The 12,977-nt window shown below is 37.4% G+C and overlaps 1 protein-coding gene and 1 long non-coding RNA gene across 7 annotated transcripts; one reads left to right on the forward strand and one right to left on the reverse strand.

Annotated features, from left to right (window-relative positions):
- Positions 1-1,735: 1,735 nt before the first annotated feature.
- Positions 1,736-3,003, reverse strand: LOC109537315. The gene is made up of 3 exons (XR_002171913.2): positions 2,920-3,003; positions 2,626-2,810; positions 1,736-2,483 (listed from the first exon to the last, which is right to left on the reverse strand). It is a non-coding gene; the product is annotated as an uncharacterized LOC109537315 (long non-coding RNA).
- Positions 3,004-3,019: 16 nt separating this feature from the next.
- Positions 3,020-12,851, forward strand: LOC109537306 (protein kinase C-binding protein 1). 6 transcript variants are annotated; one of them, XM_048664591.1, is made up of 24 exons: positions 3,020-3,108; positions 3,232-3,656; positions 3,714-3,919; positions 4,132-4,304; positions 4,373-4,457; positions 4,521-4,701; positions 4,805-4,831; positions 5,471-5,641; positions 5,710-5,882; positions 5,931-6,237; positions 6,307-6,477; positions 6,651-7,418; positions 7,621-7,937; positions 8,028-8,570; positions 8,630-8,813; positions 8,862-9,056; positions 9,163-9,380; positions 9,433-9,709; positions 9,765-9,946; positions 10,000-10,125; positions 10,318-10,595; positions 10,752-10,968; positions 11,474-11,548; positions 11,798-12,851. In XM_048664591.1, the coding sequence occupies exons 2-24, from the start codon at positions 3,245-3,247 to the stop codon at positions 12,029-12,031; spliced, it is 5,520 nt and encodes a 1,839-aa protein (XP_048520548.1). In that variant the 5' UTR covers positions 3,020-3,108; positions 3,232-3,244; the 3' UTR covers positions 12,032-12,851. The 6 variants fall into 6 exon arrangements, with proteins under 6 accessions (XP_048520548.1, XP_019759499.2, XP_019759501.2 ...); XM_019903940.2 differs by having other exon boundaries at positions 3,232-3,919; XM_019903942.2 differs by having other exon boundaries at positions 3,232-3,919; positions 8,630-8,792.
- Positions 12,852-12,977: the final 126 nt, after the last annotated feature.

Raw genomic sequence — 12,977 nt, forward strand, 5'->3', positions numbered from 1 at the left:
TTTAAAATTAAATTATATTATTTTTTCCAAGTTTCTCAGGCCCCATTTGAGCGACAGAGTTCGTTTTGGCATCGTTGGATAGAGAATTGAAAACTCGATTCAGTCATAACAACATGAGTGAAGAAATTCTAGCAGTTTTGACCCAGAAAGCGAAATTTCAATATCAGACAGTTAGGTGCAAGATTATGCCAAAATTTCGTGTTTTCGGTCCCGTTTTTGCTCATATCTCGGAAGCAAAAGGTGCAAGAACGCTCAGTTTTACATCATTTCACAGAGAACTAAATGGCCTTTTTAGAGAGTGCGCCATCGATAAGGAAATGTTGGCAGTTTCCTCAAAAAAGTCTTAGTTTCACGACGTTTTAGATTTGCGTCTTTTTTTTTGAGTGGCAAAATCGACTCAAACTTGACGCTGCTTTTTTCGAAGTTTCTCAGGTCGTTGCATAAAAGTATTTGCTCAAACGCGGGTTTTATACGTTCAGTATTTAAGCTCTGGTTAATATTCTTCAACGAGAGGTTCTACATTTTGCTCTTCTTGGGTTTGTGAACTAATCCAAGACTAAAAGAATTAAACTTAATTGAGAAGGTTTAATCATAAAGGAATCACAGGGTATATGAATGAAAAAAAAAATTTTGATGCGTGGTAAACACAATTAATCATTGAAAATAAGCCCTAATAAATTCGTTTTACATATTTTGCAACTATAAGCTGAAGAGAGATTCGTATCGTCTGCGTTGCGTGATAGATAATAAGAAGACGGAACCCATGTTTTCTGAAATAACCGAGGTAAACTCAAATATGTTTTCAATTAAATTCAAAACATATTTATTATATATTATTACAAAACAGTAATGATGTTTATCATTTTATGTTAAATATGAAAGATCACAAAATAGATATGTAGATGGTGATTATTTGTTGTTACAAATTAAAATAACAAATAATAGAACATATTCTTGCATAAAAAGTTGTTAATAATAGTTGTGACACTTTATTTGCACTTAATCTTGAGCGTTTTTCATAAATTGACCCTGCCTTCTTTAGAAAATATCCTCTCAACATCTGGTTTAACAATTGTTTCCCATGAAAATCACTAAACAAGTAGGTAGTAATATTTTACCAGTTCGGTACTTTGAATCGTTCAATACAATGCAAATGTCCGTCATCTGGGCAGCATCTGGACTACAGACTGAGAGTAAAACATCGTAAATCGTAAACATCGTAAAAAAAAATCGGTATCGGGATTCTATCGATACGATTTAATTTAATTTAATCTTTTCTTGATGCGAATTTGCGTCCACAATCAATCAAGCGATTTAAAATCGGTCCAAAAGTTTTTCAAAAACTTTATTGTAGTGGATCTTAGGCACAATTTTGTTGCACAACATCGATTGTTAGTTCTTAAAGCAATATTTAACAGTGCACGGCAATGTGCAATCTCATTTGCAATGATAAATACCAGGACGCGTGAAGATTTTCAAAAGTTTGTAATACATTTTTCTGCAAATTAATGGACGATCCGCATTTTTTTAACTTAAACTGCTTTCGTGTGTATAATTGTGTATGTACTTTAATTGGAAATTTAAATGAAGGCGAAACGCGAACAGGCATTTAGTATCTGCAGTATCTGCAGCTTATCCCTTGATAATTTATTAATTCATTGTTATCAGCGTTATAAACTAAACTGCACCGAACACAATAATATCACATTCAATAATTGATAAATCAAAATCACTGTCAGTTTAATAACGCAATGTGTATTTGAAAGGTTTATCAGATCTACAGATGCACCCGCACTAAGAGAAAAATGTCGAATTCAAAGTGCATATGTGCGTCCCAAGCCTCAGGCGCGAAGATGCCGGAGTGGGAGCCGCCGTTACAGAATATGTCCGGCAAAACAAATGTCCTTGAAGCGCATAAATTAAAATTCAGTCAAGTCTTCTGTTCCATCTCGGAGCAGCTAAACAAAGGACAGTCCAACGTTGCCATTTACCACGATTGGTCATTTCTAATCTAACGCCACTTTTATTCGTAACAACACATTCCATGTTGTTCCATTGAAGTTGAAATCAAAATAATTATGATGGATTTAAAGACCCGACGGCCATCGAAGAATGTAGAGCAGCAAAACTTTGCAATGTAACAGACCTTCATAACACAAAATATCCCCCCTAGGGGGTATGTTCTGTGCTTCATAATACCGATGTGTTACACAGATTGTGCGAACCTCCCATTCTTGGTCCATGATTATCAGTTTGGCTTGTGCGAACGCGCTTTTAACATACAGTTGCTGACGGTGGCTGAACTTGAACAAATTGATCACGCACGTTTGCCACATCTCAGAAGTTAACTGTCGGCATTCAAATTTAATTCATCTAAATAAGCTGCCATTAAGAATGACTATCTCCACTATTATTGCTGTTGTCTGCGGATGACACTGCCGATTGCAACTAAACTTTCGGATGTGATCAGTTCGCCAAGAGTTCTGAAAACAAATTCTGGTCAATTATGAATGAACATACCTATTCGAACAGTGCTCCATATACTTTTTCAGCAGTGCTCACATTGCTCACAATATTATAATTGACAATTGCAGCCAACATTCAAATTTTTTAAATTTTTCTTACCTTACTGCCTAACTGAAACATCTCGTCCGGGCAATACGCATTGCCAGTTGCCTGCGAGTTACAACAGTCCTCTATTTGATCATGCGTGCAGGCAGAGACACTCAGCTGCTGCCTGCTGAGCTTTACATCAAAGCGCCCTCTACGGCATCATGATGATATAATTGTCGTAATCGTTCATTATCTGACTGCAAAAGGACGAATGTGTTTTAGTTTTAGTTAATGCATGAAATACTGATCGTCTAATAGTGGTGTTAAAGATAAGTACAACGTTATTAATAATTTGGTTGGACGTACCTTTGATCCACTCGATAGAAATTTGTGGTAACTGCGCCGCCTACTACGTAGTCTCGTCTCACTTTTCGTGTATAGAAACTTTAGGTTAAGTGTGTGAATAAGACACTAACCGCTAGAGTGCTCATTCCTCACTGTCTACATTTGCGCTGAATCCTGTAATGTTCAATGGCGTGAGCAGTATATTTACAGGTATTTAATCATTTTTACCTGTTTCACTTGAAAATGTAAAAGTGATGAATAGTTTTGCAACTGGGCAGCTTTTTAATGTAGTTTTAAGTTCGAAGGCATAATTAGTTATTTCCACTGCTTTAGAGGCAACACAACGATGTCAGAAGCAAGAGGCAATGACCAGAATGGCGGGGCCACAAAAGAACCAGCATTTAGTGAAAGAGACAAGGCCATGTTAGTTCAAGTGTTTGCACAGCCATGTGCCAATTCGGACTGTACTAAAAGCACCTCGGATGAATCCAGCAGCAGAACTGACACAAGCCCAAATAGTCAAATTGAAGCCCAATGCCAGTCAGTTCTAGCTAACACCATTCAGAATCCAGAAGGTGCTGAGATAGTAAACAACTCGACAAGTGAAAGGGACAACGCTGTCGCTAAAATAGACCTTGACGAGGTGTCCAGTCATTCTAGGGAGCTCAAGTCCCTTCTGGCTCTGTCCAAGGAAGCCAATTTAGACACCAACATTCCTAGGAAGCGCAAGTCAAATAGTGTGAAACGAAAGCTGGAAGGTGAAACACGTCTTAGTGCTGGCAAAGGATTTAGAATTCAATATCCTGTGACTGCAGAAGCTGAACTTGAAATGGAGCTTCATAGTGCTGAAAGATCCAAAATGGATTTCCAGGAGGATGACAGTTCTTCAACAAATCTGACCCCCCCGAAAGGCTTTAAGCAGAAAAAAAGTGGCGCATCTGAAACCTCAGGAGAGAGCATCCATGAGGATAGCGCTAGAAAGAATCGAAAACCGTTCATAGGCGATCTGCCAATATTTAAAGTAAGTTCCTTCGTTTTTCAAATTGCTTATTGATGACATTGTAAGGGTCGGTCTGAATTTTATACTTTTCCGATTTTGAAAATTTCAAAGCAGTACAGAAGAGTACAAGTTGTCCCGCCAGTGTGCACACACACAATACAAAACTTTGCAAATACCTACACGTTTTTAATATTCAATTGCATTATACTAAACATGACCCATGGTGTTTTCAGCCAAACAAAGACATATTTTGCTGGAGATGTCACAAAGACAGTGTAAACATATGTTGCGAAACTTGCCCACGAAGCTATCATCAAAAATGTCTCAAGCAAACCATTTCGGATCCAGACCATTGGCCATGTCCAGAGTGCGTTTCTATTTTAAAAGCTGAAAGCATGAATTCAAGGTACTTATTCATAAACTGTCCAAGCAGCACAATGTCAATTTTCTATTCTTTATCTTTTTTCGTTTAAGGTCGACAGCCATGAGGGAAATGACATTAGAGCATCTTTGCAGTCTGCTGAAATTTGCAGCGCAGCGAATGGTGCAATGTCAAGGGGTAAATATACTGAGAAAATTAATTCGTCAATTTCAAATTTTAATTGATACACTATTATTGCAGTCTGAACCCTTTATTCATGCGGTAAATGACAACGACTTTCCAGAGTACAAAAAGTATATTATTCAGCCTATGAATTTAACTTTGCTCGAGAAAAACATCAAAGATAACGTGTATGGCAGCACTCAAGCATTTGAGGCGGACGCAAAGTGGATTTTGCATAACAGCATTGTATTCAATTCATGTGAGCATACATTTTCTGTTGCTTTATCCGCGGTTAATATTCGTTTAAATAATATGAATTTCTTCTATGTGCTGCATCGACTTGGAATTGTCATTAAAATCAGATGGCAACTGTTCTAATGGTAAAAAATGTACGTTTATCTCCTTTTCAGGAGTGGTTTTATACATTTTGTGCTTAAAAGCCAAATGCATGTCTACGAATATTTGAATACGCTTTCCATTCAGTTTTCCACCATATTTATGTCACTTCTCAGCAAATATATACCCACGGATAGTAAATGATAATTGTTAACTTTAAAAATTCAAACACAACGTGTTCAATGAACGAGCAATTCAATTTACTAGTTAACGAGGCCGGAAGTTGAAAATGGACATATCATTCCTATTCGGATATCTAGTTTTTATTTTCTACTAGCTCTACACCGCTCTCACTCCAACTTCTATCACGCTTAATCTGTACATATACTAAAGATAAAGTTTTACTTAATGTTTTTTAAATGAACTGATCATGGCCAAACCTTAGCCATTGGATTTAGTGTTCATTTGTTGTGTGAAGGGCCATGTTGGTGAAAGCGTAAGTAGTTTTAGTCGTAACAGTGCGTTGTGGCAGTTGTTTCAACATGTTGACCAAAAACTAACTATCCTTCTGAATTTTAATGACAGTTTCATGAAGTCGGCAGCAATCTCTATTAATTTAAATGGAAAACGTATCCAAATACATAACATCATCAATTGAAAGTGATATAAAGATTGTCAAATTGTTTTTCCAGATCAGTCTAAGTTGACCAGCGTAGCGAAAACGATCATCAAAATATGCAAGCAAGAAATGTCCGAAATTGAAAACTGCCCCTGTTGTTATCTGAACGCTAACACGAAAAAAAAGACTTGGTTTGTGGAAGTTTGCCCCAAGCCACATTTACTTGTTTGGGCCAAATTAAGAGGTAACTTCAATCGGTTCAAAGAAGTCGAAGTAATATATAAATTTATGAAAAATAATCTCCAATCTTAGGATTCCCATATTGGCCTGGAAAAGCTATGAGTTGCAAGGATGGAATGGTAGATGTTAGGTTTTTTGGTGCACATGATCGAGCGTGGGTTCCAGAAAAAGAATGTTTCCTGTATACGCCAAAGGATCCCAATTTGTTTCGTGTTAAAAGAGCTGATATTGAACAATGTGTGGAGGTAAAAGTAACGCGAGAAATTTTTCGATTTTTGGCAATGGATTTTTAGGAGTTGGAGTTGCATGTTGAAAATCTCAAAGCCGTTTACGATGATTTCAATTATCCACTGTTCAAAACCCCCATCGATTCGGACAATGAACTGAAGCAACTGCAAATGTTCTTGCCCAGATATAAAGCCTACTTTTACACAACCAAGGAGCAAAACCAAGGTATGGATGCCGCTGAAGTCAAGAAGGAAATTGTTGACAGTGATTCTCTGGGTGAAAAATTCCAAGAAAGTCTGAATGTGAATATGAAGGGCATGCAAAGAAAAGACACAAAAAAATCCTTAGATGATGAGGCCATGGAGGGATATGGTAATAATTTTCATCCATTTTTTTTTGTTTGAACTTTAGAACTTTCCGCGGTAACAAAATTTTTGATAGGTACTGACGATGAATCAGTGACAGCCATTGACACCGAAATGCGAAAAACCTTACTAAAAATGGCACAAAACCCTGACGAACATCAAATAGACCAAGATGACACTCAAGTTGCAGACACCGGCGGCATTGAACAAGATGATTTCGATAAGGAAGCATTTAAGAATATTTCGCGTAAGTGGCAGTTTTTCTAAGGTCATATATTTGAAATGTTATGAAATGTAGAGTAAAAGCAACGCTTCAGTAAAATTCAATTAAATTTTTTATGAATAAAATCGTTACCCCAAGCAGGTTGTTCCACAAACGTGTTTTATGCAGTCATTTTTTTTGTTTGTTTCTTCGTTTAGTTCACATGAGAGTTTTATTGAAGAAATCTGATTCTGAACCGTGTAGTAAACGGCCATCGGTCGACGAACGAAGACCTTGTCGCAGAAATAGCGAATCAAAGTCAAACATCAACCGAAGTGCCGACAAGATAAGTAAAGTGAACATTTCTGACGATATGGAAGTGAGACTAGGAAAAGAAAAGGCCGAACGCGTTTCCGAGAATATTTCATCCAGCAATAGCGAGTGTTCCAGCGACGTTAGCGTGGATAGCAAGAAGCGGCCCGTCCAAGTAGATGTGGATAATGTGGAATTTACTATTTCCCCGGCAAGGAAGTTGAAGATGGTTGATGCTCTTATGAAGCGATTTTCTGATGGTGATTCGGGGGCGGAAACTGCCAGTTCCAACACCAAGTTAATTCCTCGGAATCTTAAAAAAGCAAAGCGAAGCCTTGTACCCCATGAAGAATCGGCTACGGAAGGAAATTCTGTCAGTTCCATCGTTATGAATGAAGACGAAGAGAAAACGGAAATTACATGTGATGAAGCTGATAAAATTACAAAATCTTTCAATTCTCCAACAAGCAAGTATGACGGTCTACCTGTCACGCGGACAACGCAAAAAAACGAGGATGTAAGTAAAAGAACTGTAAACAGCTGTGCTAGCAAGAAGCGGAGCAGGTCCCGGACAAAAACGTCTGGGAGTAAACTGCTTCCAAGGGTGTCCAAAAGTGAACAGAAGATTGAAAATAATCCAAATGAGTCAGTTCAGCATGAATCCGAAGTAGCAGGTAAGATTTTATATTTCTGTGTCCGTACTGTACAAAAAATATGAACCAAGACCGTGAATCGCATTTTACCAAATGTTAATCCTAACTTTTAGCTTATAGTTATAAGTATCTAGTTTCAATATATTTTTAATAAAAATGTCCTGTGTTTTTCGGCGTCAAAAATGTATTTGTCACAATTATGTAAATAATTATTATGTTTCAGATGTATCAATTGAGCAACAATCGAATAAGCCAAGTGACGAAATGCAGATTTCAAATAATTCAGAAGCTGTGCAACAGTCTTCAGAAGTCAACACGCCAATGTTACAGAAAACGGATGCAAAACTTGTCTCAAAAGAGAGTAAATACTCTAGTAGTTCGGAAGATGATGACTGCACTATTCTTGCGAGGCTGGTGAAAAGCAATTCCTCAGTGGCAGAAGGAAAACGTTACAAGAAAAAGGCAGCAGGGAAAAAGACTCCGGATTCTGATCCCGACACAGATGAACATATGGCTAACGTGGAATTGAGTATAGACAAGGTTATTATTATTATTAAGTATAGACAGCAAATTATCTATTTCAAAAACAATGATTCTTAACTAATTAAGGCTTTGTATTTGGATTCTTAGGCTAACATCCTCAATATAATTCATGGTTCGCTAGTGAATGCAGATACAGCTATTGATCAGGCCAAAAGCGATAATGAAGAATGTTCTTCGAAAAATACCGACCAGAGGCAACGCAAAAAACGAAAAGCGAGTTACGATTCTAGTGATGGAATAATTGAAAGTCGAAACAAAGTCCTTAAAATTGTGCCGGCGGAAAATGTCATAAATCAGCCCAACGACAATCACCAAATAGATGACAAAGACGAATGTGATCAGTCGAATCTGAAATCGTCTAAGAAACCCGATTTTTGTCGCAGTTCGCCGACTTTTTCAAAGCACAATTCGACACACGGGACTTCTGCTGATGAAGCCAAAACCCACACTGAACCTGAAGGAGGTTCACGTGGTTTTCAAGACCTGGAGGCTAAAAGGAAGTATTTATCAGCTCTTAACATACTTGAAAAAGGCGAAGCGGACGCACAAAAACCGAAAACTCACGAAATTCGTACTCGCTCCAAAACCGAAGAGAAAAGGGAAAGGTTGCGAGTAAGTAAAGAACCTCAAGTACGTTTTTATGGTAAACTTAAACCAAGACTCTGATTTGAAGCTGTCTGCCTTTCTAGATTTCTGATAATATGTCAAAAACAATCGAAGATGTGGCGGCAAATTATAGTGCCTTTCATCAAACTGAATCGGACTCTGCTATTACCAGCAAGAAACAGGGTGTTGCTGACGCGTCGAAAGCTGATGGATGCGAAATTTTTGTCAAATCTTTTGCAAAAATAGGTGAAATATCAAAATCCAACTGTATGTATACGAATTGTCATTAATATTTTGTTGTTTCACTTGTTTCAGTGCCAGAAGCATCGGAAGTTAGAAGTGGCCTCATACCGACTCTTCCTAGCAAGCAAAGGGCACGAAAATCTTTCCCACATCCAAACTATATGAAGCCAATAGACAAATCCATACAAACCAATACTGCTTCAGATCAACAAGCTGCTTTAATTCCCGTAACTGAAATTATACCTCGGATATTGACCAAAAATATTGGTAATTAATTGACTTTAGAGACTTTCATCTTGCTTTCAGTGTATGCTGTTCTATGTATATATTATTCTACATTGCTTATCGTTACTAGCCAATATTTAAACTTCAGAATCGGCATCCCCCACTCCCGTTCAAACTTCGACAGCAATGGCTGTACAGCAGACATCAAAAACGGCAGCAGTTGCACCAATACAGCAGCTAGATAGCATCCGCCCTACGAATGGTTATCTGATTCTGCAACCGCAGCAGCAGGATAACTTAGTTTTTATTCCTCCCAATCAAACGTTAAGCTATTCTTCACCGATTACGAACCAAGTTATGTCAGTCGTGAGTGAACAACTTTTGTTTTGCGACTCATTTTTCCACAACACTTTTTTAGACTCCGTGTTTAGTGTCTTCCTCGGCTAACACTGCAGCCATTCGACATTTGACTACTCCAGCGCAGATATGGCATCCTGGTCAGAATTCCAATTTAGACCTAATGGGCTTGAATGTGAGTCGATCGCAAAACTACATCCCTCAAGGCGAAACATCATCAAAATCGGTCACCTCTCAAATTGCTTCTAAAACCAGCGGCGAATGCCCTGCTATCAGAGTTGTTAATGGTATGCCTGAGCTCAGCTTCAATGGACCTAGTATCGAAGCAACAGCTGGTGGTATGAGCTGGCTTTATTTGTGTATACCGAGAATGACCAATTGATTTGATTTTAGCTACTTCTGCCAGTTCTCGTCAGTCCGAAAACGAGGAGCGAAACCAAGAAGTGGTTTGTGGTGTTTCTGAAAGGGCACAAGCCGGAACTGAATCGTCAGAAAATGGAGAAAACGTAGAAGATTACGAGTTCGCGGCGCTAAACAACGCAGTACACGAAAATGTCGGCAGGATCGTGAATGACGTTAGTATAGGTGGTGAAAGCGGTATTTTTAAGTAATAAAAATTGTTATTCAGTTAATAAGAAGGCCGCCACCGAAATTAAAACCACGTCCACCGGGAGCGTTGAGTCAACAGTTTAGTGAAGGCTTACCTAGTTCTGCAGGCCCTGTTACAGCAAGGGTTAATTCAGTAGCTTATAGAGTAAGTTTTAAATAATCAACATATCTACATAATTCCTTAAATGTAATCCAAAATATTAATATTTCAACATAATTTTACGTAGTGGTTTCAATCAAAAAGAAATGTACTGTTGAGCTTATTCAATTTAAACTTCGTGTAGAGCTATGGAAATTGAAATCCGTTTTTGACAATACAATTTTTACTTTCTTTTAGTTGGGAGATTATTTTCGAGGAATGTTAATCGAAACGTTAAAGGACCTAGGGAAATCTAATAACACAGAGGCGGCCATTATCGGTTTAAAACAAGAAATCGAAACATTGAAGCACAAACACAATGTAGAGATTTCTGAAATAGAGAAAAATATGACTACAGTACTAAAGGACATCCAACGAACTGTGATAGAAGAACGAGAGAGGGTCATTGAAGAAACCAGGGCGGCTTCCGAGGCGGAGGCAATTAAACGCGTGGAAGAAACAAAATTAAAACAATGGTAAATAAACCAATTCAATTCAAATGTTCGATTCAGCATTCGGCAATTGTGTAACGTTTATGTTACTAAAACTTTCGTCGTTAAAAAAAACAATTTTTTTCGGATCTTAGGAGCGGAATCGATCAGAACCGGCACAATTCAATATGTATTTTTCAGGTGTGCAAATTGTTTAAAAGAAGCTCAGTTTTATTGCTGTTGGAATACAAGTTACTGCGATTATCCTTGTCAGCAGAAACACTGGCCTACACATATGAGCAAGTGTAGCCAACATGCCAGTCAGTCTTCGCAAACAAATTCGTCTACGATCGTTAGACCGAACAGCCAACAACTAATACTTAGACCTGCAAATCCGCCATCAAAACGTGGCGTTGGGGTGAGTTATTACATTGTTCATTGTGGAATGAAGAAGCCTTAAGTATTTTTTTATTTAGTTACACTTGAATTTAAATATGTTTAAAAACTTTTTCATGTAGTATCATGTAAATCATAAGTAAGTCATAAGTACCACGTGCATTTCTTTTGAAACTTGATCGTCGTGTATCGACGCAAAACATACACAGCTCTTAATTATAATTGATTTGCATGTAGAACGTGCGGCCCTATTAATACTACACTGCACATGATATGTCCTGAAGTGCCGTGATAAAGCCGAACAGTTATTCGGATTATTCGAAAATATTGCGAAAGTCCGCGTGAGTGGTTAGAAAATTACTTTTTTCACTACAATAAGCATGATGGTTTCAATTATTCAAACTTTCTATATCAATTTGTTTTACCATGTCAGTATACTGATATTTTGAATCAGTGTATCGAATGTTCAATAAATCTAATTTATTTTGTGAAGCAAGCCTTTTAATTATTTTTCTTTTGTTTTGCAGAAGGTATTCACAAAACCTATACACAAAGTATATATGAATCGTAATATGACAGCGCCGAAAACAGTAAGAATGCAGGTATGCGTTGTTTTTCTGTTGAGCATGTTCGAATTTAATTTATAGATTTTTAACCAATTAGATCCATTATTTTGTATTACATAGCACACCTGGGTAGGATGTAGACACGGTATTTCCGTGCAACATAGATCTACGTAGAATATTTAGTGTGCACCACTTACGGCATATTGCACATTGGCCAATATTAAAAATAAATGATTTACTGAAAATTTAAGAATAAAATCAATTGAAATATCATCTGTTTCGCAGAACACTGCTACCAATCTACTGACGATGATGGAAACAACTCCGGGCAATTTCCAACTGGTTACTACCAATGCGATAATACGGACAGGCCAACCTGCCATCACACCCATTAAACCAGCGAATGTTATTTCTGTATCGTCCATTAATAGCGTTAATCAACAACAGAAAATTTGCACATCCAAACCGCCTGTTAGGATTGCGCCTGTTACCGGCACATTAGATGAGGAATCTGATTAAATATCAAATGTTTTATGTCACTTGTGACAGTAGTTCATTCGTTTAAGGCGGCACACATACAGATCTGATGTTAGGCGTTAAATTTAAATTGAAGACGCATGAAAAGCAAGCCTTCTGAATGTCCACAAGTTAAAACAATATTTTTAAAAGCAGGAGGCTTGTTTTTATTTATTTCCCATGCAAAACTTAACTATGTCGAACTGGCTTCGGAACGTTGGAATGAAAAATGTGAAGGGTATTGTATGGCAGGTAATAACATCATTGGCATGACCAAGCTAAATGTTGCATTTTCTTCCACTTTGTACATACATATAGTCAAGTGAACTGAAAGCAGACAAAACCACAAATTACTAAACTCTTGGAAAAAGGACAAAACCTAGAGACTTGACAGCTCTAGCTGTTGCCGGTTCAAAGCTCAAAGTGACTGATCATGAAGAAATTTCTTCGATTTTATACATGGTTTAAATCGATTGATTTATGACGGTTGACAACTCGGATATATTGATATTAGCTTTTTATATAAAATATGTATTTGAAATAGTATGGTTTAATTAAATTGATCCGTAAGGGGACGTTTACATTTTATAAGTGAAAAATTGAATTTTTTGAAACACATTGAACATCTCCCGTATATACGGAGTACTTGAGATCGGAAATATGTGGATGCTTGTGAAGAGGAATGTGTTGAAGATTGTCCAAATGTTTCGTCAGTCGCAGAAGCGACGAACGTCAAGATCTGCTGCATTCATTTTTACATCATGTAGAGCTTTATATCCTTGTATTTGTAAATAAAACAGTCCTTTTACTAGAATAAGCAAAATGTGCCTCTTATTTTTAGTTGCTAGTAATCTGGTTAGTTTTTTTTATATTGATTTGTTTGAACTTGAAAAGCCACCGAATTCTTGAAGAGAGGACACATACTCCATAGAACAAGGCTTATACATAC

Source organism: Dendroctonus ponderosae, unplaced genomic scaffold (genome assembly GCF_020466585.1).
Source record: "Dendroctonus ponderosae isolate FM_Combo_2020 unplaced genomic scaffold, Dpon_F_20191213v2 Dpon_F_20191213_3, whole genome shotgun sequence".
In the NCBI taxonomy this organism is placed as follows: Eukaryota; Metazoa; Arthropoda; class Insecta; order Coleoptera; family Curculionidae; genus Dendroctonus; species Dendroctonus ponderosae.

Coding starts and splice junctions, on each gene's coding strand:
- LOC109537306 (XM_019903940.2), top strand. CDS start 3,245: ATGTCAGAAGCAAGAGGCAATGACCAGAATGGCGGGGCCACAAAAGAA. Junction 9,381..9,432: donor CGAACCAAGTTATGTCAGTC/GTGAGTGAACAA, acceptor ACACTTTTTTAG/ACTCCGTGTTTAGTGTCTTC. Junction 9,710..9,764: donor TATCGAAGCAACAGCTGGTG/GTATGAGCTGGC, acceptor ATTTGATTTTAG/CTACTTCTGCCAGTTCTCGT.